This window comes from Lissotriton helveticus, chromosome 2_2, assembly GCF_964261635.1.
Source record: "Lissotriton helveticus chromosome 2_2, aLisHel1.1, whole genome shotgun sequence".
Classification (NCBI taxonomy): domain Eukaryota; kingdom Metazoa; phylum Chordata; class Amphibia; order Caudata; family Salamandridae; genus Lissotriton; species Lissotriton helveticus.
The window spans coordinates 23,948,515-23,974,838 of record NC_136060.1 but is presented as its reverse complement, the minus strand read 5'-3'; the positions used below and the strand labels follow the sequence as shown (position 1 = coordinate 23,974,838).

Here is a 26,324-nt window from a genome sequence, read left to right as displayed (position 1 = left end):
TGAACAACATTAGAAAACCAACCTCCTTCGGGCGCTGTAGAAAAATGTTTCCTGCACACTCATATAGGTAAGACTCTGACAAACATACGGAGCTGGGGCCTGACGGACCGGTTCTGGTATCCAACTATAACTTAAATATTCAATAATATAAGCACACCAGCGTCTGTAAGGCGCTATAAAAAATTACCACAAGCTCACATCCCCATGGAGATTCTTAATTCCCTCTAATACCTACTTATAGCTGGGCTGAATCTCACTTGCTTTAAAAAGCGGGAAAGGGCCTCCCTCTCTTCTGAGGTATTCCTCGGAGCACTGTTATCCGGTGTGTCTTTATTCTGGTTTGCCAGGGCCTCCAACACTTCAGGGGGCATTGCCATTCAGTTAATGAATGTCATGAGACACAGGAGAATCAGAGCCCTCATCCTATTCTGCAGTGTGTGTGTTAGAGGGGTTGGTGGGGGGGGGGGGGGGGGGGAGGGTCATCATTGCTTTACACCACTGATTTGGTTGCAGTGTGACCCACCCTCTCTTTGGCTCTCAAGCCACGCACCTGCTGCACTATTGACAGCTCTCCCCTGCCACAGATGTTAAAGGGTTTTGTGGATACATCTGACCGGCAGCATAGCTGCCAAGGTTTCAGATTGCTATGTGTGACATTTACATAATTTCAGAGTAATTGTGAGTGACATTTCAACGACTATGAGTGACACACTCGCGCGGGCAAAATCAAGCAATAAAGATGAGGGAATCATATAAATATCAGAAATTACACTCATTTGAGCAACGAGAAATTCTAGGAAGATTTTAAAACATATCTGCAAAGCACCAGAAACGGGAGGAAGGGCACTAACCAGAGACAGACTGCGTGACTGCAGTGCTCAGTAACTGAGGGCAGGCAGGCACTGCTGATAATCTCATTGATGTGATCATTCATGACCTGAGCTAGCCCAAAAAGTACATTTTTTTACTATAGCAAGTGCAATTAGAAGATTAGGCCGTCACTCAGTCACAGGCATACTTGGTTGCTAATGTAATAAGGTAAAAAAGAATGGTGGGAAACACCAGCGTAAAACTTGGCAGCGTTTTACTCTGAACATGTGATAGTGCAAACAAATACAAATTGCACTGCCAGTCTTTTATTAATTTTAAAAAGAAGCTTTTGCAGTCATGTCACTATTTTATCAGATCACTAATGATGAAGAAACCAAGCCACCCACAATGGTATTATCACTGGTCAAGGATGCAGAAACCACATTACCCGTGGCGAGACATTAGGGTTATCGCACACTTTGAAGCTTACCAGGAAACTCCAGGTATTTGTATCTCTGTGGGCCATATTTTATAACACTTCCGACATGCCGGCCTCGTGACTCTTCGCTGTTTGTAAAATACACTCCCATTCCAACCTGGCCCCGGACCACCGTGCATATGGTCAGCCAATAAAATGAGGAGCCATCTGATTTTAAAGCAGTTTGTAATCAGATTGATGGAGTGGGGATTGTCCAGAATAGACTATTCTATCCTTGCTCAAACTACGACTCACAGTAAGTAGCGCAAGTCTATGATTGCATGAAGCTGACAGGAAGCCTTTATTCTGTGTTAACATTTTATCACTCAGAAACCAGTGGTGTAACGAACCTTGAGGGGGCCCCCCTGCAGGGTACGTGACGGGCCCCCTCTGGACTCAATCTAGAGCTCCCCCGCAGAAGTGCGGTGCTGACGGGGCCGCCTGGAGGGTGAGGGCCCCCCGCACCGCGGGGGCTGCAGGGGCCTGTGTAACGCCCCTGCAGAAAACAAACGGCTGACAAGTGGTGCAGTACTATTCATGCAATATAATCACCATGACCTGGTAAAATGAAAGCGGATACAAATTAAATGTTGAATTTGAATTTCATGTATAGATTTTTTCACTGGCTCACATATCGTAATAGAGATGTGACTCCTAGTCCTAGGCTGTCCAGTACATCCCGGGCAGCGAACCCGTCAAGTAACAAACTGTCTTGCGGCTGCTGTAACCCGGGTCACTGACTCCACTGTCTCCCTCTGCTGCGTTAAGAAGTGAAATATTCGGCAGGGTGCTGCAGCACAGCATACTGCGGCCCGGGCCGGTGCGACCTGCAGCAGGACACTGCAAGGGCCACGATTGGTTTGCGGGCGCGCAAATTCAGCCTCCTGCCTTCTACACCGGCCGGCAGGATGTGACGTCCCGCTCACGGCACGCAACACACAACCTGACTGTGCCAGGTCATGACGTCAGGCAGAAAAGTAAGAGCCCTGCCGTGGGAAACATTAATAAGGAAACACAGTCCTGCCAAGTCAAAGGTGTCTTAGGAGGTAATGTGAACCTGCCAGCGCTGAGCAGCCTTAGGTCAGCTGTGAGCCCCAAGCCTGGTTAAGCAGCGCGCACACCATATTCTGCGCGCTGCCAGCTGCCCCACTTAAGTTTTAGGCAGGCTGCGCTTCAGTAACAGACACCATTCACATGCATGACAATGCATTTCAGTGCGGTAATGCGGAGTATCACACTGAAATGCGTTAGTCTAACGCATGATGCGTGATACTTGGCAGGACTGCGGCAGAGGATGCCCACCTCACCCCATCCCGTGCCGTGAAGTAGCAGATCAGACATGTTTGTCCTTATTGATTTGGAACATATGTTAGGGAAACCGTCTCGTGTAGGGAATTACATCGGCCTGGGAGTTTGGGAATGCAAAGATGTGTCCTGAATGAAAACATAATACAGTGATGTCAGAGTGACTTCATCGGTGGGGTGTGCCTTGGCGCCTTTAATGACGTGTTGGGTGATGCTGGCTTGCTGAAGGCGTTCGGGCTCAGGGACGCTTCCAGAGTTCCCAGTGACCTCCCAACAGATGCTTTTGGTTACACTGAGGTCCGAGCGGCTTCCTGGGTTTAGTACAGCTTGCCTTCCAGAAACACTTATACTTTCAGCGTGGTTTTATTTAAGTCCTGATGTCTATCTTCGATGCACACTGTGCTTTTCAATGTCAACCCAAAAGGCTTTGTTTTATGCTTGTGCATAGCACTATGCCCTTTATATAGCGTCTGCAGCTTCAGAGCACTGTAATAACGTTTTTCCTGATGTTTATTTGGTCAAACAAGGAACAACTCAGCACAGAAACTGCATCAGTCAGCACCACTTGAGCACCAGTATGCGATCACCTGAGCACCACTAAAGTATCACTCAGCACAACCGGAGCACCACCTGAGCATTAGAGCAGCACCAGTCAGCGTCAAACAGCACCACCTGAGCATCGATCAGCAGCACCTGAGCACCACCTCTTCACCAGTGCATCACGTAACACAACCTCCGCACTAGCACAGAATCTGATCTGCATCACTCAACACCACCGCAGCACCCACAAAGCCCCAAAACAGCACGGGTACAGCCCCACCACAGCACCAGTGCAGCAACATCCCGGCACCAGCACAGCACCATCTCCGCACCAATGCAGCATAACCTCGGCACCAGCACAGCACCAACTCAGCATTACTCAGTGCCACCTGAACACCAGCTCGGCAACACTTCTGCATCACCTCCGGCTCACTCAGCACCACCTTAGCATGAGCGCACCTCAGCATGGGCGCAGCACCACCTCAGCATGGGCGCAGCACCACCTCAGCATGGGCGCAGCACCTCCTCAGCATGGGCGCAGCACCTCCTCAGCATGGGCGCAGCACCTCCTCAGCATGGGCGCAGCACCTCCTCAGCATGGGCGCAGCACCTCCTCAGCATGGGTGCAGCACCTCCTCAGCATGGGCGCAGCACCACTTCAGCATCAGCGCTCCACCAGCAGTGCATCACTGACTGCATCAGCACAGCATCACCTCAGCACCACCTCAGCATTAAAGTGGGGCTTCCTCAGCAGCAACTCGGCACCAGCGCAGCACCACTTCAGCATCAGCGCAGCACCACTTCAGCATCAGCGCAGCACCGCCTCAGCCCAGCACCACCTCAGCATTAGCACCACCTCAGCATTAGCGCAACATCACCTCAGTATAACAGCAACTCACCATCACCTCCACCTCAGTATCACTCAGCATAACCTCCGTAAAAGCACTCCACCATCTCAGCACCACCTCAGAATGTGGCATCTCTTGATTCTCCCAGAGTGTCCGTCCACTGCTCGTGTTGTAATTCAGGTACTATTTCCCAACCTCCACCCTCCCATTGTTAATGTCTATCCCCCATAACAAAAAAAGCTATAACAAACAAGCATTAAAACAGGGAGGAACAAGATGCCAGCATTGCAAAGACTAAAAAACTAGAAGACATTTTATTATGTTAATTATTTTTTTAATAGGGTCGTTCAGTTGTACGTAATGTCATTTTGGTTATATATAAGATAGCAAAAATACTTATAACACTTTTATTATAACTTTCCAGCATGCTGCTCTAATACATTGCTTAAAACATTGGCAAAGCTCTGGCTAAACACTTATAAGATCCCAAAGGCGAGACCTATTGGCTATGCCAATGCTCGTCTATATTGCGAACATGACCCAAAAAAAACAGCAGAGCGCAGTACACGGTCAAAGACAAGCATAAAGTTAACAATTGTTAGAAGAGGTAGCAGAGTTGCGGAGATTAATGCATTGTGATACCAAGAAATCTACAATGGGTGCATTGCCTGAATGTTAAGTGTGCCTTCAAACTTATCCATATCACTCGTGATCTCAAGTATCAGTCACTCATCCTGCCCACCAAAAATCCTGAAGAAACCAGTCCAAAGATAGTACTAAAACAGCCAAAACCCATTTGTTCATAAGGTTGCCCCCCCAGCCACAAATCGGACCGAAAAGTCTCCTATAATTTCCTGAGGCAATGAAAATCAGTGTCTTAGCTCATATCTGCAATAAAAAGCCACTGCCCACAAACTGTTTGAAATATGACTTTTGATGACATTTATATAGCAAAGTTATCCTCTTCTCTGTCCCGAATGCACAAGGAGCCAAGATTTGAGCCAATCAACCTCAGTATAAGACAGTGACTATGCAAACTTATACATTATGTAACCAAGATGAAGGTATGTAAGTAACATACTAAGCATGCTTTTCTCACTTAGTCGGTTTGTCAGTGGGCAATAACTACAGGGGTGGTACATCTGAGCATGTTATAATACAATAGGCTATTGTGGGGAAGAAGCAGAGGAATTAAAAACCAAAGCGTCAACCCACTAAACAAGGAACCATGGGATTATGACGTTTTATTACTAAAATGAGACTGGGACATAAACCATACAATATAAAACAAAATATTTAAGGATTAAGCTGAAGGTTAAGCAAGATTTCACGGAGAAGGGCTGTGGTGCACATTCTGTACAAAAGTAAGACTTCAACAGGGCTACTCATAAGACTGCCTTTCTGATCCTAGGATAGTAAACTCCTGATATAAATAGGTTTCTTAAAATTGATAATTATCCCGTCACCCACCAAAGTTTCTTACAAGGCCCTATCCAAACAAATCTCACCGCCAAAATCTGTTCATAATTAACAGTATTAAATCTAGGTTCTTTTGACAGCCAATGTACAACTGTATTCTTGAGCTGAGAAGCATCTACGCTTTGTGAATACCTAAACTTGAGACACTGTTGAGAATCAGAATGTAGTACGAATCGGGAAGGAGGCTTTGGTCGGATGGTATGGCCTGGGTCTATAAGACTGATATTGTTAACAAGAATGCGACTCATGGGTTAAATTTAGTTAATATCACTTATTGGGAAGCTATGCTGGAGAAGCAGATTCTAAAATATTGCAGAAACTAGCAGAAACAGACAGGGCCACTGGGGTTTTCTCTGATAATGCAAGAGGCGTGGATTGGCTAGTGGAACATAATACGGTTAAGTGTGAAACCAGTGCAGTAGTCAGTTGCAAGACTGTAGAAACTAATTGAAAAGTTAGTTGTGCTGTATAGCGCGAATGGAAAAAACAACAGGTGATGGACAGAATGCAGAACAATGTCATACATTCACCCCAGTACAGAGATCTGGGCCTAAATCCATCGTTTTTTTGCTCCCCATACCTTTCCAGTTTGAACCCAGCCATATGCAAATCAGTCTTGACCCTGTGCCCAATGGCACCAGTCCAGCCCGAACTGCCAAGCCAGGTCCTCCCTGGACTGGAAACAAGCATCCAAGGACCGGTTTCGGGCTTTCAGCCCTCATCAGCCTGGATAGCTTGATTCCAATGGCATGGAGAGCACGGTAGAATAAGCATGGAGAGCCTTGTAGAATACGCTGCAAAGTGCAGTATTATCTGTTTGACCGGAGTTGGGACTGCAAATGACAAGTGCAGGTCAAAACATGTGGTTTCATCCGTGTGGATGAGGCACTTCCAGTACTCGTTGCAGAGATAGAATCAAAACTGAGTTAATACTAACATTTAACTAATCAAACTGTGTCCTAGAACAGAAAAAAGTCCTCTTAGCTCTAGAAGCAGGAAAGGCAGATTGTTAATGAATGCACTATCAACCCAGATCTATTAATAAACGTGACACATTGGTGACCCCGTGGTAACACAGGGTGCACTATAATGAGTTGCATTGTGTGTGGCACTAGGCAGTACTGTGGGACCCTACAACACTGGTCAGGCCTGCTCCTCGCAGAAGCGGCCGCTCCCCTCACCTCCCCCTCCTGCTGGTATTGTATGCGTGACTGATATTGTGCAGCGCTCGAGAACGGTGCTCATTTGGACTCCTGGCACTTTAATTTTAATTGAGTCTGTGCAGCGCTCGTGTCCTGTGCTCATTTGTACTCCAGGCACTATTCTTATAATTGACTCTGTGCAGCGCTCGTGACCTGTGCGCTTTAGTGCCTCTGCAACTGCTTTAATTAATTATTTCACGCAGCGCTCAATAACGCTACTTGCCTCGCATTTGTTTCTGCTAGCGCTTTTATTGTTGTGCACCTCGAGATTGTTGTCGGAGCTTTGCTGATTAGTCTGTTTACTGTGCAGCCATTTTGTTGGACCCCTTGCAGACCCTCCCTGCTCCGCCCCCTCCACTCTCCATTTATGTCAGATGTCCCAACGCGCAGCGTCCACGCGCTACGGCCGCGCCAAAGGTGCGCCAAAGGTAAGCCCGTCTACGCCCGTCCGCGCCTGGACCGCGCCTGTCCCCCTGGTCCCCGCCGCTCCCAACCCACTAGACTCACATATGATGCCGAAACTCTCCTCGCTCTCAACCCCGGACGCACTCCACTATGCTGCGAAGCTACCCCTGGACGTACCCACGGCCCATTCTACTGCCTCTCCTGTAAGTTCAACTGCTTCAGGACCCTCACCAAACACACTTCCTCCACACACAGCTCCGAACCCAACAACTTGAAGTGCATCCTACTGAACACCCGCTCGGTCCACAGACATGCAACCGAACTCTGGGACCTAATTGACACTGCGTCACCTGACATCGCCTTCCTTACTGAAACATGGATGAACGCATCTTCTGCCCCCGACATCGCCATAGCCATACCGGACACTTACAAGATCATTCGAAAAGACCGCACCGATCAAACTGGAGGAGGCATCGCCATCGTCCATAGAAACACCATCAATATTACAACCAGCTCTGACGTCAATCTTGCAACCGCCGAACACCTCCACTTTCAGATCCACACCGACCCCAGGACCACACTTAGAGGAACCCTCATTTACAGGCCCCCAGGCACCCGATCTCAATTCAGCGACGACATCGCTGACTTCGTCAGCCCGCACGCCCTCGCCTCCGAGAACTACATTCTTCTAGGAGACCTCAACTACCACCATGACAACATTCTCGACAACAACACCACCACCCTTCTGGACAACCTGTCCAATCTCGGACTCAAACAACTTGTTGACACCCCCACTCACATAGCCGGACACACGCTCGACCCTATCTTCACCTCCAGCAAGCACATCTCTTTCGATCACACTACAGCTCTCCACTGGACGGATCACAGCTGTGTTCACTTCAGCTACAAAACAACCCTGACCCACAACCGTCCACAACCCATTCCCCGAAGAAAATGGAACAAAATCACCACCGACCAACTCCTCGCATCACTCAGTCAAAACACTCCCACCCTAGCAACGGACCCAGACCTAGCGGCCACCAACCTCAGGCAATGGATTACCCACAGTGCGGACGAACTAGCACCCCTGAAAAAACACCAGCCGAAATCATCCAGCAAAAAAGCTCCCTGGTTCAATGATGACCTTAAAAAATCCAAGAAGACATGCCGCACCCTGGAGAAGAATTGGAGAAAAGAACCAACCTCAGACAACATGGCCTCCCTCAACACAGCCACCCGCAAACACCACCAACTGATTCGATCCGCCAAGAAATCAGCATTTAAGGACCGTCTCGACAACAATTCTCATAACAGCAAGGAAATCTTCAATATCATCAAAGAATTCACCAGCCCTCCCGCAGCATCCAACGACATCACCAAGACCTCTGCGATGCGCTATCCTCCTTCTTCTACAACAAAATTGCCGACATCCACAACGGCTTCAAGAATTCTCCCAATGACCAACTCACCCCACCCCCTGCAGATCCCACCCCTCCAGCTAACTACCTCAACTCCTGGAACCCAATCACCATTGAAGACACCATTCGCCTCATGAACTCAATCCACTCTGGCTCACCTTCTGACCCCTGTCCCCACTACATCTTCAACAAAGCTGACTCCATCATCGCTCCCCAACTCCGCGATGTCATCAACTGCTCCTTCAACTCCGCCACCTTTCCAGAAATATGGAAACACGCCGAACTCAGCGCCCTTCTGAAAAAACCAACAGCAGACCCCTCAGATCTGAAAAACTACCGACCCATTTCCCTCCTCCCTTTCCCGGCCAAGGTCATCGAGAAAGCCGTCAATAGCCAACTCGCAGCCTTCCTTGAATCCAACTACTCCCTGGATCCCTCACAGAACGGCTTTCGAGACAAACACAGCACCGAAACCGCCCTCATTGCGGCGACCGACGACATCCGAGCACTCCTGGACAGCGGTGAAACAGTGGCCCTCATCCTACTCGACCTCTCCGCCGCCTTCGACACTGTCTGTCACAACACCCTCATACAACGCCTCAACAACATCGGCATACAAGGAAAAGCCTTGGACTGGATCATCTCGTTCCTTGCCGGGAGAACCCAAAGAGTCCGACTCCCCCCTTTCTACTCAGAGCCCACCGAAGTCATCTGCGGCGTACCTCAAGGCTCCTCACTCAGTCCCACCCTCTTCAACGTGTACATGAGTCCCCTCGCATCCATCGCACGTCAACACAACCTCAACATCATCTCCTACGCCGACGACACCCAGCTAATCCTTTCCCTCACCAATGACCCCAACACCGCCAAAAACAATTTTCACGAAGGTATAAAAGAAGTAGCCGAATGGATGAAACAGAGCCGCTTAAAACTCAACTCAGACAAAACGGAGGTGCTCATCCTAGGATCCTCCCCCTCAGCTTGGGACGACTCCTGGTGGCCTTCCGCTTTGGGATCTGCGCCCACACCCACAGACCATGCACGTAACCTTGGCTTCATTCTAGACTCCTCCCTCTCAATGTCTAGACAAGTCAACGCCGTATCGTCCTCCTGCTTCAACGTCCTTCGCATTCTCAAAAAGATCTTCCGCTGGATCCCCCTCGAAACAAGAAAGACTGTCACCCATGCACTGGTCACGAGTCGACTGGACTATGGCAACACACTCTACGCCGGAATTACAACAAAATTGCAGAAAAAACTCCAGCGCATCCAAAACACATCAGCGAGACTCATATTAGACATCCCGCGCCAAGAGCACATCACAGGTCACTTAAAAAACCTCCACTGGCTTCCCGTCAACAAAAGAATTACTTTCCGCCTTCTTACCCACGCACACAAGGCCCTTTATAATCTTGGACCCGAATGCCTCAACACCCGACTGTCCTTCTACTATCCCACCCGACAACTAAGATCATCCAACCAAGCCCTCGCCGCAGTCCCGCGCATCCGAAAAACCACCATGGGTGGCAGATCCTTCTCCTTCCTGGCTGCCAAGACCTGGAACTCACTCCCCACCCACCTCCGCCTTACTCAGAATCACATCTCCTTCAGAAAAGAACTGAAAACATGGCTATTCGATAAACAATAAACCCCTCCCTCCAGCGCCTTGAGACCCTCTGGGTGAGTAGTGCGCTTTATAAATACATGAACTTGAACTATGCCGGTACAAATTCGACCAGGTGTCAACTTTTTTTTTTTTTCAAAACCTTAATTGTTCTCATCAATGTGTACACTGCTATTTAGCCAACAACCCGGAGGCAGGCAGCTTATTGACATAGCGTTACACCATCTATACGGATACATGACGTACACTTGTGCAAGTCGTTATCATTTGTACAGAACTTGGTAACCAAAAGAAACAACTGTAAGCGAGTGTCGTAAACTAGCGAGTAGTACTCCGAGTGAATGTACATGGATATAACTTCATTTATCCGCTTTCCAATATGGCTGGTCGTGAAACGTGGTCCACACACTCACATTCCTCAGTCTAACCCCTCCCGCACTCCTCAGTCACTGTCATTCCCCTCCGCCCTAGCCAGCCAGTCCACCAATGGTTGCCATATGTCTGCCGGCCTTGAGCGCAGCGGCATCATTTCCCAATAGGCAGACAGTTGGTCCTTACAGTACATTGCAGATTTTACCCAGCTTGATATTTTCGGTGGAGCCCTTTGCTTCCAGTGAATTGCTATTTGCCGCTTGGCTAGCAACAACAGAAGGGCTACTAATCTCCAGGATGCACTTGGTACCTGCATTACAAATCCCAGGAGTGCCACTAGCGGGTCTGGGTCTATAAGTGTTTCCACTATCTGCCCTATGCTACGGAAGACTATTTCCCCAAATCTGTGTATTGGCCCACATACCCAAGCTAGATGATAGAACGTAGCCTCCTTCTTGCCACATCTCCAGCAAGAGGCATCCGCCTGCAGACCCATTTTAAATAACTGCTTGGGTGTGCGGTACGTTCTGTGCAAGTAGTTGAAATGTATAAGCCGCAATCTATAGTTTGGCGAGAGGTGTTCAAGTTGTGTGCAGCAAAATGTCCACTGTTTTTCTGTAATACTAATGCCTGCTTCTGCCTCCCATTGCACCCTTGAGTCAATGTGCGGAACAGGTGTTGCATTCTGTGTGGCCCTATAGATGCGTGTTATCAACTTATGTGAGGAGGTGTTCGAGAGTATGTCCTCCAGAGCCGCTAGCGATGGTGGGGCCGCAGGGAACACCGGGTACCTGTGTTTGCACGCCGCCCTGAGTTGATAGTATAGTAGTAGTTCTGAGGCCGTCGGTTCGGACGACACAATCATATCTTGTAGTGTAATGAAAATGTCATCTGGGTACAGGTCGCCTGCTACTTTCAAGCCACATTCATGCGCCCTCCGTACTACTGCCGCGTCCGTGAGTGGTCCCAGCAGTGGGTTACCCTCCAATGGCATGCTCGGGGCATATAGTTCATTTACACCCGCTCTTTTTGCGATACCCGACCACGCCCATCGCACCACCTCTACCGTATCAATGTCCTCTTGTGACCGTTTATATTTCCTGTACGCCGCTGCCTTTAGGGGGCAGGGTGCCGCCACGTCAGCCTCTATTGCCACGTGCGGTTGATAAGGGATCGGGTGTTGCCAGTAGTGCAGGTATTGGGCCTGCGCACTATATGCATACAGCTCGAAATCCGGAGCTGCCAGACCTCCCTGGCGGAATGGAAGTGTAAGAAGATTCCAGGCCACTCTAGGCTACCTGCCTGCCCAGACTAGTTCGATTATAGCAGACCTAAGGCGGCGGAAAAACGCCATAGTTAAGGGCAAGGGTATGTTTATAAATAAAGAAATTTTGGGACCACCACCATTTTTGTGATAGCTATGCGGCCAGTCAGTGACAGCGGGAGTGTCTTCCATTTCTTCACTTTGCTCTCAAGCCAATCCATTGCCACCCCGAAATTCAATAGCCAAATATCCTGGATAGAGCGGCTCATTTTAATTCCTAGGTATTTGACTTCATCCGTGACCCAATCTATCTGGAATTCAGTGTGACATTTATTCGTACCATCCGTTAATGGCAGCATAGTCGATTTCGACCAGTTTATGTTTATACCAGTGAGCCCACTGTAACGTACCACCTCTCTCATCAGCGGGTCAAAGTTCTCTGCCGGATTCATCATATATATGGTGATATCGTCGGCATACATGGATATGAGCAGGCTGCGCGATGTAAAGCCAATGCTTCGCTGAGTATGATGTTGACGCATACGTGCCGCAAGTGGTTCGGTGGCAATAGCGAACAGCAATGGTGATAGCGGACACCCATGTCTACTCCCTCTTGTAATAGGGATAGGGGCTGAGATCTGTCCATTTCCCCGCACTCTAGCGGTCGGGTTGTTGTATAGTATGCTGATTCGTTTGGCGAACAGTGGACTGAATCCCATACGGGCGAAAAGGGTAGTCAGAAACTTCCACTCAAGGGAATCAAATGCTTTTCTCGCATCCAATAATGCGGCTGCGGCTTGCACCTTGGGGTCTAGGTAGTGCAGGAGCCCAAACAGTACCCTCAAATTATGCGAAGTGGACCTCTCCAAGTACAAATCCTGATTGATCGGAGAGCGCTATTTGCGGCAACATGTATTTAAGGCGGTCCGCGAGCAACTTCGCATAGATCTTGGCATCTATATTTATTAGCGAGAGTGGGCGATAGGAGTCCGGGTTAGTGGGGTCCTTATCAGGTTTAAGTAGTGTGATTATCATTGCTTCGCGCATCGACTGTGTGAGTATGCCTGATTCAACTGCTTCCTCAAAGACCCCGTGCAGTCTGGGCACCAGGATATCCGTATACTCTTTATAGAAGTCTGCCGTTAGCCCGTCAGGGCCTGGTGGCAGGCTAGCTATTATCGCTCCAATGTCATCTTGTGTGAACGGCAAGTCCATGTATTGTCCGGCCCCATTGTTGAACCATGCTAAGGCTATTGTGTCTAGATAATCTGTAAGGACCTGGTCGTCCGGCGTCACCCTGGTAGTGTACAATGCTGTGTAGTAATCAGTCATGACTAAGTATTGCATGAGGCTCCCTGACCGTGTCTCCTCCCTCATCTTTGAGTTCCAAGACATAGTCCATCCCTCTCGGCGCTCGAAGCATGTTCGCCAGTGACCTCCCAGCCCGGTCACCCTCCCCATATCGTCTAGCCTGACTATCCTTGGCCAGATATGCCACTTCCCTGTCCGCCTCTTCCTGGTATTGATTAAGTTTCCCTCTGAAATCAGCACGAACTCTATCTGTTGGCGCTTCGGTAAGTAGAGCTTCGAGCGCCGCAAGTTCTGCCTCTAATTTACTTAAGGTGTCTCTTGTTGATCTGAGTACCCCAGTTTTCAGCGACATGCAGTACCCTCTCGTCACCACCTTGCAAGCCTCCCACAGTGTGCCTGGGGAGTCCACCGAGCCTTCGTTGAGCTCAAAGTACTCCTCTAACTGGTCTCTCAGTCCTTGCTTGAAAACCTGATCTCGTAGTACCCGGGAAGGGAATTTCCAACTGAATGGTTGGACATACTGTGATGGGGTAGACAGTGTCAGACAGACCGGGGCATGATCAGACAGCGATCGCGGCAGGTGTGTTACCTCAATTGTTAAGGCGTGGGCATCTCTGGACAGAAGCCAATAGTCCAGTCTGGACCACGCAGCTCTATGTAGCGTTAAGCATGTACCCTCCCGGGTCCCGGGGTGTATCTCCCTCCATGTGTCTACCAATTGCGCATCAGTTATGATTTCACCCAGCGCCTCTGCTGCCCTAGGGTGGTGTTCTCTGACCACCCCCTGTCTGTCCATGGTGTCCGACAGCACAACATTGAAATCACCACCCCACAGAATCGCGGCCGGGCCACAAGTCTGAATCTTATGCCATAGATCACAGTAGAAATCGGGGTTGTCGTCATTAGGGCCATAGACATTCACCTAGATTATTCTCATACCACACAGCGTCCCCACCAACAGTATGAACCTGCCTTCTTCATCCTTGACTACCTCAAATGTTTTCCATTGTAGACCCCGTTTTACCAGTATCGCCACCCCACGTGAGTAGTTAGAATATGATGCGTGTACAATCTCACCCCATCTATGGTGTCTGAGCAAGGGAGCGGCATTGGCAGTCAGATGAGTCTCTTGCAGGAAGCATATGTCAATATCCTTCCCGAGTAAGAAAGCTTGCACCAATCTAGCCTTTCGTCTATCATTCATACCCCTCACATTCCAGGTTAAACATTTTATTTGCTTCACGTCTGCATTAATGAGTTATATGTTCCCCATAGCGCGTCATATCCATAAATCTTCCCATGTTCCTGTCTCCATGTGAATAGTGTGGCACATCCCAACAATTTCCCCGGCTGCAACACGTCTAACCAGCCGTAGTACGTTGTATGATGTCGTTGCCAACCAGGCAACTCGTGCTTTCCAGCATTCAGCGCAGTGCAATTATACGCTCCATACGACTTGTCGCTTAAAATCAAACATAAAACAACATAGCACCCCAACCTGAGGTCATCGCAGTCCCCACCCGCTCCAACCCCCCAATTAGGTTGTGCAATTTCCCCCCTACACCGCCCCCGACTATCAGAACATCATCAACAGTCCCCTTTAGTAACAATGCAATGGGAATCATCCCTGGGGGTACGCAGGTTGGCCTCCTACTAACCCTGTACTTTTGCCAGGGTGATCGAGCGCTGGCCTGGGTGTGACCTCTCAAGGACCCCCGAACCCCATGCGCGTTCCTGAGCTTGTTAACTTATCTGCACATGGCAAACCCGCAGTACTCCAGTCAGGCCGTTCGGACATCTGCAAGCGATCACTGTTGAGCCCCAGTGCAATTTCTGAGCCGCACCTCCAAAATTTACTCAACGTCACTTAGTCTCTCCTGCGTTTCCGGTTCCTCAGAGTGTGCCTGATTTTTGTGATCTCTTGCCAGTTGTTTAGCATATTGCAAAGCCGCTTTTGCGTCCACAAAGAAAGATGGTTTGCCCGGGCCATGTACTCTGAGTTTCGCAGGATAGATTAGCGAATATTTAGTTCCTATTTGCTGGAATATCTTCTTCGCCGGCACAAATTCTCTCCTAGCTGCCTGAATCTGCATGGTGAAATCCGGGTATATTGCGATGCGATTGCCCTGATATTGCAGATCTTTCATGTCTCTTGCCATGCGCAATATCGTGCCACGGTCTCTATAGTTCAAGACGCGCGCTATGATGGGTCTGGGTGGTGCACCTGGCTTGGGACCAAGTGTTCTGTGTGCCCTTTCCACCAGGAACATCTGTGAAAGCCCCGATCCAAATAGATCTTTCATCATTCCCTCGACATCCAGTTCCATGCTGGTAATATTTGTCGATTCCGCCACTCCTGTGACTCGAACGTTGTTGCGCCTCGAGCGCGTCTCCAAATCTTCGTTCTTTTGTTGGATTAGCGCTAGAACTTTGTCCATGCCACGTATTTTTTTGTCCATGTCAGTGTGACTTTCTTCTGTTTCAGTCACTCGCGTTTCAAGCACTCCTACTCTTCCCTCCTGTTTGTCCATTCTTTTGGTGATGCTGTCCATGCGTGCGGCCAAGTCGTCCATCTTGTGATCTATACTTTGCAGGCTCGTTTTCAGTTCCTGGAACATTGATTGTATGTCCGCTGCCTGCGAGCATCTCTGGTCTTCCTGTGACGCTACATCCTCTTGTTGGTCTTGTCTAGCAGTTTTCTGTTTGGTTTTGTCAAAGGTGAGTCTCGGCTGTCTCGTGTCCAGCTTGCCCATTGTCGCTTATTGACGCAGCTTTTGGGCAGGTGTGACGGTGCCTCATCAATAATCAGCCAGGATCTCGTCTCTTCAAAGTTCTCTGCACACTGTGTCGCCGATATATTCCAGCAGCAATGGCTTACGCACCCAACCGCCAGCAGGGCTCTACTTCACTTCGTCTGCGGAGCACGGCACCTCCAGCTATGTATACGTGGCGTGTCCCCAGGGCTGCCCCTCAGGCGTTCCTCTTCCTAGGAGCACGTAGCTTTCCTAACCGCTCCCAATGTCGCAGACCCACAGTACATCAAGTGTCACACCGGCCTTCCCAATGGGTTTCTGCGTCAGAACGGGTGCAGGACAAAATGGCCGTTCGCGCCTTTTTCTCGTTCTCCTTTTCCCCTTGACCTCATGCGCCGCGAGCAAGTGCTCCAGGCCGCAGCAGCCCCTGCCTCCGGCCACCGCGTTGTATCAGGCCGCCGTTTGTGTTACAGCCTCAGAGCGGCCGCTGTATGCTGGAAGTATTGTCTCGCTAGGGGTGAGTAGCCTGCGCGCACTCGTCTTCAGCTACACCGCCGCAGCCAACATGGCCGCCCTCTCTCACAACACCCAGGGACCGGTGCAGTCTCGTTGTCCCAGTACAAGTGTTTCCGGCTAGTGCAGGGTACAGCAGCAGATAGCGTCCAGCTGCCCGTGCCCAGCTCAGGTCGCACGCCAGCAGCCACCCGACCGCAGCTTGTATCCTTACCGCTCATCTGCAGTGGCTCGCCTTAGTCCTCGGAGCGCGATGCAGCGCAGTGGCTTCTCCGCACGTTTCAACTCTCCTGTAGCTTGTCAATTGTAGCGCTTCACGTGCCCCAGTCCTCCGGTATCTCAGTCGGTTTGGTTCGCGCTGTTGGTCCGTTGGCGCAGGAACCACCCGTCCAGCAGTCCGCCCGTCCGCGGCGCAGCGCCACTCCTCACCGGGCTGTGAAATCACGCCAGCTCCCGGCTACCGCCCGTTCGCCAGGCCTCTGCTCAGCGCGCGGTCCGCCTGTGATATCTGCACGCCAGCTTACGTTACGGAGCTCAATTTTTCACCAGGCAGCCCTTATATCTTTGCGCCTACTCCTGGGGTCGCAGGGTCCGAGATTCCACACCAGAATCGCCGATAAATGCCGGATTAATTAGCTTGATTGGCGGAGCTGCGAGTTCAGGCAGCCATTCCGCTCCGCAGTCAAGCCACGCCCCCCGACCAGGTGTCAACCTTACTTGCAATAAGCAGATTACAGATTTGTATTTTATTTAGAGCACTCAATAGGATACTGCGTTTGTTACGAAGATCCTTTAGTTACTGGCAGTTAATAAGTTAACATCCTTCTAATATAGTACAGTGAGCAATGAATGGGCATCAAGGAGCTGTATGCAAACTGTAAGGCATAGCTTTGGTCCTTTCCCTCAAGCTTTCATTATTCCAAGGTTGCTAAAAAAGGGTTAATTTTGGAAATAATGAAGTCTTATCAGCACATGCAACCACTGCATTTTTAAAGCCAGACTTTGTTTTTCTCCTGACCACATACTCTTAACGTATGATGCCTAACAGTATGGATGATATGTGACTCCAACACCTTGTACACACTTGTACAATTCAATGTCTATGTATAATATGTTTGCCTGTCGTAAAGTAATTTGACACTCTACATTAGGATTAACAGCGCTATAAAGAATTAAATACAAAAATGAATTAGTGAGTGGCATTTACATCACTGGTTTAATCACTCAAATCAAAGATAGCTTTATTCGATTTTACGTTAAAATCATAAAAGGAGTTAGAAAGATTACATACAATAAAATGATAGAAATTGATTTAAGGGAAGCTGTATACAGTGCATGATTCATGAGTAGCAGATATCAAAATTCCCCCTATACCGAAGTGCAGAAATAGATCAGCAGTTAATAAAATTCCAATCATACCATAGTCAATCTGCATCTAATAACATATTTCAGGTACCTGGACACAGCAATAATAGTCGTTTCATCGACTAAAGTCATTAATTTAAACAACGCAGGTCTACATTGTCTTAAATTCCAAACTTTAAAAAGGAGGTAGTAAATATCTTTTCATTCATTTTGATAACTTTATTGCGGTCATAGACCATAAAAGCACAGATAAAATATATACATACACAAGATAAAATGCATAAATAATTAAGAATACGTGGTTAAAAAGTTATTAAACAGTAAGTTATCAAAGGAAAGGTAACAAACATCACGATTAATCACAATTTATCGCAATTCATTAGAGTGAGCCTTCTGCGCCACATTCCATATAAAAACCGGGAGACCGCAAACACAATAAAAGGGGAGGTGTCATATCTTAAGATTCTAGCAGCTTGTGCACATTGTCTTAGACCAAAACTTCTGCATAACGGTGCCAACCAGCATCTCCATATTATACTATAAGCTGGGCAGAAGAATAAAACGTGAACAATATCCTCTTTATTATTATTGCAGACTAGGCAAATTCCCTCCTCTCGTCCATCCCATTTACAAGTAAATGCCCCAATAGGTAGACAACCATGTCTTAATTGTGTATAAAGTTTTCTTGCAAGGGGAGGCTGTATTAAGTCCAAGAACTCCTCCCTCTTGGACACGAGTTTTACCTGCAAAAATTCTGTGGACAATCTGCCCAGAGTTGTCGAGCTATGCAGCAGACTTAGGTTGTAGTATCTCAAGGAGGCCAAGAGCTCTATTCTCTTTACTTTCCGCCCCCACTCATAAAATTTGCAAAATAGAACAAAATGAATGGTTGATTGAGTGGAATGATCGTCGCACGGACAAGTTGGTAATTGTGACGTCCAATCATTTTGGACAGGAAAAGTTATCATCCTAAAAAAACTTCCAATTCTCAAGCGTGCTAGAAGCATTCTGCTATAGCTAGTCTGATCCGGTGATAAATAAAGTGGTAGCCCAATGTTTTGCAGCAGAAAATGATGATGAATAACAGAGGTCTTCTTGCTCTCGAGGTACCAGCGTTGATCTTCCAGATGAGCCAGGCAAAGTTCTTTCAATGCCCGTCTGGAGATCAAAGACAGTGTCTCAGGGGAATCATAAAATTCAGGGTGCCCGATACTTATAGAAAATTCCCGAACATAAGACAACCATTGTATCCTATTAGAACCTTCAAGTTTAGTACAATCAGCAACAATCGCCCTGTTAAAAACAGTTTCTACTGTAGTCCAGATCTTATGCCACAACAACATAGGACTAATTTTAATTAGATCAGAAATAAAGGACAACGCTAATTCTTTGTGGCAGACATAGGTGGAGGTGGAGCGAGGAACAGCAAGCAGATAGCAGAGAAAACCATTTTCTTTTGTTTGGATTTCATGGCAATCTGCAACTCCCCAGATGCCAGCTCCATATGTGGCCGTCGAGACACATTTCGCTTTATATATATCGATCAAAATGCGCACTGGCCTGTCCCCCAACTTATTTGAAAATTGCTTTAGAGCACCTAATGCCCGTGAAAAGGCTAAATTTGTTGTAGTAATTGCAGATCTCCATGTACCCTTTTTATTAAAAACAATTCCTAAATAGGAAAAAGTGTCAGATAAGCCTATCTTGGATTTACCTAAATTGATATTACAAGTGATATTTGCCCTTTTAGCGGAACACATAGTAAAAGTCTATCCTATATTGATCCTAAGGCCCCTATTACCCATGTATGTCGCGAAGCTAGTTAAGGCCTTTTGAAGGCCAATTTGTGTTCGGGCCATAATGACCACGTCGTCGGCATATAGGAAGATAGGGACACTTTCACCTTCTATTTGTGGGTAGTCCGCCTTTAGTTTTGATAAATGGTCTGCCACCCCATTTATATATAAATTAAAGAGAAAAGGGGCTAGGATGCATCCCTGACGCACCCCTTTCTCAATCGGGAATTTGGATGTACATTCTCCCAGTTTTCCAAAACGGACCTTCGCCCCTACTCCTCTATAGAGCTCTTTTAAAAAATAGAGAATGTTAGGATCAATACCAAGATCTGCCAGGGTAGCCCACAGGATATTGTGGTTCAAGCAATCAAAGGCCGAGCTAAGATCTACAAAGGTCATAAATAAATTGCCCCTCTTTGCTGACGAATATTTACCTATTACTAAGGCCAAATTTGGGCCTTGTTCGACAGTACCGAGGCCTGACCTGAAGCCGTACTGAAATTTAGAAAGAACGGCATTCTCCTCGCCCATAATTGAAGACGGTTTAAAAGAACTCTACCCGCTACCTTCATTAGTGAATCAAGAAGAGAGATAGGCCTATAGCATTTGGGATCATTTCTATCCCCTTCTTGAATATGGGGACAACAATAGCTTCCTGTCAGGTGGTTGGGAAACCTTTGGTATTACAGCCGTTTAAAACGTTGGTCAGGAGTGGTGCCCACAGGGCGACGTTATCCTTATAGATGTCAATTGGGATACCGTCTGGTCCCGGGGCTTTGCTGTTAGAACTCTCTGCCAGTGCTGTTTCTACTTCATCTAGAGAGAAAACTACATTGAGGGGGAATAAATCTGAAACATCAGATTCTACGGGGATCATATCTTCCCTCACTAATGTTGTTGACCCAGTGCAGGTCTCTTGTTTATATAAATCAGTAAAATAATTTACCCAGAGGGTTTCCTCAATGACAATCTCTATCTGATCAGCATTTCTCTCCACAAAAAAAGGAGCGTTAACTGCATTCCAAAATGCAGTAGTATCCTTTAGTACACTCGCTTTGGTTAAAGCTTCCCATGCAGACTGCTTCAGTTCCTTCCTTCGTTTTTTAGAGCATCCTTATAGGAAGCTCTAGCTACTCTGATGTCCAGCTGATTTCTCGGGGCTTTTTTTAGGGTCTGAATCAAATGGCAGTGGGCTTTGGAACACTCATGATTGAACCATCCCTCTGCTCTGCTCTGGCCCCCCTTTCGTGCTGATCCAGTTAGTTTATTACTAATATGGGCTTGAATCCTTTGAAATGCTGCAATGACCTTAATGGGGTTGGGATTCTCTTCTAAACAGATCATAAAATCACTTATCTGTTCCACAACCAGATTCTCTAAAAAGCTATTTGGGTTTTTGTTGCACCATTTAATTGCATATCCATTGGTTCTGGCCAGAGAAATCCTGTGTAAATAGATGTTTTCCGCTACATTGGTTACTTTACCACCTCTCTGCCCTATTTCATAACTAGAACCAATTGGATAGTGGTCGCTAAGTGCGATGTGCTCTAGTGTAAACGAGAGCACACTGCGATGGTAATTATTAGAGACCAATGTGAAGTCAATGATTGTACGGGACCCCCGCCCACAAAAAGTAGGTTCAAATTTAATAGGAGGAACACAGAGTTCGTTTGCGAAGCCCAGGTCCCAATCAAATAATAAATTGTTTAAAAGGTTTCCGAGTACAGAGTGCTCAAAATGTGTGCAAGGGTCACCCCTTAGGTTCACCAAGCCACATATCTCCGTGTCACCATACGTACATAGACGGCAATTAAAATCCCCCGTCAAGATAATATGTTCTTTCTGGTCTGATCCCAATCCACTGCGGACCGCATTATTTAATTTCTCCAGGACCCTTTGTAGGGCCTCCTTTGGGATGTTATTATAAAAATTGATCAGGAGAATAGGATGGTTTTCACCTGACCTTAACGTGAGAAGTTGATAATATTGAGCTTCCCCAGTGGGTAAGCAGTTGCTGGTTATACTGCTTTTATTGGATATGTAGGTACAAAGCCCCCCGGAACACCTCCCTTTGGTATTAGGTTGAGCAGCAAGGAAGTGTGTACGATACCCCATTATATGTAACCCAGTCTTCTCCCAGCATTCCTGCAGGCAGATCACTCCTTACTTTTCCACAAAAATTGGGTCCCTAAGTTTATTTGAAAGGCCCGCTATGTTCCAAGATAATAACTCCAACTTTACCTTTTGAGCACATCGTGGTGATCCTGTGTCTCGTATGGTGTGATTTGGAACACTTGCTGGATTTAATGAGGGAGCCAAACTCGCCACCTCATCCCTTGGGATCTCCACAAGTGGTATACTTTGTGATAAACTATCTTTCCTAGTCAGCTCAGGGGAGGCATTGTGTTCTAAATGTGGACGGGGTTTTTCATTTGCTAAAGGGCAAGGAGATTTGGGAGGTACTGATTGTTCTACGACCTTGCCCTCGGAGACCGGGGCCAGTCAGTCAACCATATCCAAACACTCGTATCTATTGGATGTCTGAATGCCTCTCCAAGGTTCTCTAAAGGCTCGCATCCTATTATAACCATGGTTACCACTCCAGTCCCCCCAGTCACCCCCCAATTTCGTCTGCCTACTCTGCGCCAATTGCCCTCATAGGCATCATAATCAGAACCAGGACGCCAAATGGGGGGATAGAAGAAAGAGACATTTAGTCTCGATCCCTTCAATACCTCCATGTGAGTCCCAGGAACATATGTATTCTACCATATATGGATCCTCAAAATTTATCACAATACAGTCTTCCTGGGTTGTTTTCATTTCCTTCCCTACCCAATGTACCCTACGGACCGTTAGGATCCTACTAGAATGATTTGGTGGTGGTGGTCTGTTGGTATTCAACCAGTGGGTGACCTTATTTTTCAAAGACCAGTTTGATTCTTCCACTAGCTCAGGAACCCCTGTCATCACTACCACATAAGGGGCTGACTCGGGTGGTAAATCTATAATAGGTTTGCCAAACCCTCCTCCCCCAAACCGTGCTTTGGTTGGAGGTGGTGGCAAAACCCTGTTTGACTTCACATCCTGAAGAGGGTGAGTAGTGGTATTCTTAGAGTTAGTTCCCTTATGGTTATCTGTGATTACGGAAGTCTTTGGTCTTCTCTGTAATTCAGTGGTAGATGTAATTTTAGTGTTGGCAGGGGTCCCCTCCGCATTTTTACTTAATTGCTTAGGGGGTCCGTTTACTTTAGCGACCGTTCTTTTAGGTAACGTTCTAGGTGTTCCATTTTTAATAAGAGCATGTAGTTCAGATAACAGATTCTCCACCCGAGACAGTCTAACCTCAAAAGGGGAAAAGTGTGTTTTAATAGCTTATCTAATTTGACTAGTAGACGCCCCTCTGCTTTATCAATGTCGCTATTGGCCACAGAGATAGCAGAGGCCTCGGGACTCATGGGTCTTATATCCCCTATTGTCAGAATCATTTCAGAGTGTGGTTGTCCTGACAATGCTAGTTGGTCGGGTTCCTCTCTAGAGTTATCTATCACTTTTTGTGTAGCTCTAACTTTCTCAATGTTCTTCGTTTTTTTAGTTTTTTTCTTTGGAATTGCACCCTCCCGTGTCCCCTTTGGTTGTCTACTATCATTAATTTCAGTAGATAAATTCAAACAGAGGTCCGGGGTTTTTTCCAAGGCAAGACTTTGCTGGGAATCGGTTAGAACATGTGATACCGATAAGTCTACCTCAGTCGGTACACTATGGATTTCTACCTGTACGGGGGCTCTGTCTTTCACTTTATCAGGAGTCTTTGCAGCTGAGATAAAGCCCAGAGACGATCTTCTTGCAAATTCAAGATCTTGCGAAACTCTTCGTTGTAACTGAGTTATCTCCTGATCAATAAAGGAGTTTGCCTTAATTATAAAGTTGTCAATTGGCCCAATCAGCTTTTCCCCACCCGCTGCAGTTTTACTCCTAGTGCCTCGAGTAGACACTGTGCCAATAGAACACCAAAAAAAAGATAAAAAGCTGTCTCTCTAGTAGTAATAAGTGAGAGGCACGTTAATGTACTCGATAAATTACTTACAAACACAATGAGTTTTCAGGGACCTGTCCAGTCTCTATCAGGCACTAACGGGCCCGCCCTTTGTCCGGGCTTAGTCCCGGGCTACGTCCCGCGCGCGCGTCCCGCGATCGCGCGGTAGTTCCACCTTATATACAAGAAAGGAAGGAAGAGGAGGAGTCACGGGAAGAGGCGGCAGTTGCGCGAGATGTAGAAAGCGCACTGCCCGGTGGGCCTCGCAGTCCCGGTCCCCAACAGTCCAACAAAGTTCAGGCTCAACAGCCACAGGTCAAGGGTCCAAATTCGGGCAGGTCTCCTCCACCACGGTGATTTCCGACGGCAGTGTAAAATCTGACTACGAGCGGCGCCCGCGTAGCGGGGGCCACGAGTCGTGATTTAAGGTGCAAGAGGCTCTGCTGGGAGGAGTCACGGGAAGAGGCGGCAGGTGCGCGAGATGTAGAAAGCGCACTGCCCGGTGGGCCTCGCAGTCCCGGTCCCCAACAGTCCAACAAAGTTCAGACTCAACAGCCACAGGTCAAGGGTCCAAGTTCGGGCAGGTCTCCTCCAGCACGGTGATTTCTGACGGCAGTGCAAAATCCGACTACGAGACTCATGCAGACATACATTGGGCATTCTTACAGGGCCCCCCTCATGTAAAGTCCATTGGGGGTGATAGGTATAAAGTAGCTGCACAGGCTCATGCGATTGCCCAGGTCAGCAGTGGTATGACGGTAGGACAGCCCAAATGATGAAGTGGAATTGATTGGGGTGGAACGGGGGTTGGGGGGGTGATGACAGTGTCAACAGAGTTGAGAGAGTATTCAGATATTGAGGGGAGGATGTTGCCGAAAGTTCTGGTAAATTGGGTCCTTTAGACCCCAAGCAAACACACCGGTTTCATGACAAGACTGGGAGCCTTACTCTAGTTTTTGCTGCAGCACGAAGCCAACAACACTGGTACTGTATCACTTTCAGTGCCAGATTATGTGGTCATGGTGAAGGACTTTGGAGTGGAGAGCAGAGAAGGGAATTGGTCAGAGCAAGAGACTGTCTTTTCAGGCCTCTTCCTGACATTTTAACTGAAGGCTGTGAGCCCGTCATCTTAATGTAGTGACCCTTGCAGCTGTCAAACAATACTTTTCTCCTGCTGGTCTTTAAATTTTTACCCCGTCACTTCATATTAAGCACAATAGTTAGTAGTCTGGTACAATGTTTATTTTTGTTGTCCTATACTGTTATGAATGCCTTCTAAAAAGAAGCTTTTTGTTCAAATACCTTCATGTAAATCGATATAATGGAAACCTTGCAAGACAAGTCCTCAGGAATTACTTTAACACAATGGTTGTGTCATTAAACATATATCATTGTCATGAATGGCAACATTTTAGAAGAGTAAAGTGGAAGATTTTTAAAAAATGATTGGGAGGCAATTTCGGGAGGCAATTTCAGGCGGGACACAGCAAAAATATACCAAATTTTGTCATTAAAAAGTGGGAGTCTCCCGTCTTAATCTGGTCCAATGGCATTCATGCATTGTGTGGTGTTACTTCTGATAGATATATCCTGTGTTATTTATTTGGAGCCACAAAGCTGAAATAGCATTGATGTTCCAGTTCTTAGATTTAATTAAGACTGATTATAATCTGCTCTTATAGATGCCTTAATGCCAGGCGGAGTGTGGATTTATGGTTACAGTAGTGCCAATTAAAAGTTGCCAGTGGGCATTAGTCTTCAAAATTAGTGTTGTTAATAAGAGTCTGTGCACGATTGCCGGTATTCATTGGAGTCTATTGTATCTTCTCTAACTCTATGTATACTGAATATACTTTAGACTTATCCTTAAAATGTTTTCTGAACGCTATATGTGCTTAACTTGAGAGTTGCACCTTTGGGCTGGTGCTTGGACTCGTACTGCTCTGCGTTAGGCTGAATTTGGGCTTATGCTTGGACAGGTTTGGGCTTCGGACGTGTCTCAAACTATGGCAACACTGTCAACAACCCGGCGCCAGGGTAAATTCAAGGGTGATAAGCCTCGCTCTACAAGAACTGATTGATTGATTGATTGATAGTATGCCTTCACATCTAGGGATCTAGTTCAAACAGTAATACCGCATGCGTCTGAACCTTGGTGCAATATATGACTTTCCCCGGTCTATCCCAAAGTACCTGAATATCATAATTACGCTAACGTTTAAACAGGTTACATAAACAGGTTAAAATAGTAGAGATACGGAAATGGAATTTATAAGCCAAACATCAGTCCCTTTTCTGCATGTCGCGCGACTAAGACAACCCTTGACGCGATCAACATTCCATCCTTGTTTTGCTCTCACCCTCTTTTATATCTTTAACATGCACAGCTGGCCCTCTGTACTCACCGGCAGCCCATGAAGACGTGGTTGGCCCACACCATGGAGTAGGCCAACAACCGGTCTCGGCGAGTACCAGCAGGTACGTGTCCACTCCCGTCGTTGCGCAGCAGAAACTGGCGACGGTGCATCCACTGCTTGTCCGATTCACAGTCACCGCGAGCTGACTCTACCCACGCAGCCTCTGCTTCCCCCTCCCCGGTGGCATTCATGTCCGGGGCTTGCCGTCTCACCCCGCCGGATGTGGGGCAGGCGACCGCTGCCTCTCTGGAGCACAGATGGTACGCGATTGACAGCCTGTTGCGACACAACAAACTCCAGGCGCGCACTTCCGGCGTCTCATTATGACGTCACCCTCTGTATTTTCCCATTCTGTTTAGCTAGGGTATTAGGACAATTTAGGAGGGGG

At 47.5% G+C, this 26,324-nt stretch overlaps 1 protein-coding gene across 3 annotated transcripts in view; it reads right to left on the bottom strand.

The window, feature by feature from the left end:
* Positions 1-26,258, bottom strand: part of CDKN2AIP (CDKN2A interacting protein) — a 91,457-nt gene extending 65,199 nt beyond the window's left edge. The window contains exon 1 of one of the 3 annotated variants that reach the window (XM_078677992.1): positions 25,925-26,258. In XM_078677992.1, coding sequence (XP_078534118.1) covers positions 25,925-26,127 — 203 coding nt within the window. In that variant the 5' untranslated portion in view covers positions 26,128-26,258. The remainder of the gene's footprint in view (positions 1-25,924) is intronic. The other 2 variants (XM_078677995.1, XM_078677993.1) reach the window with 2 other exon arrangements.
* Between the last annotated feature and the right edge of the window lie 66 nt (positions 26,259-26,324).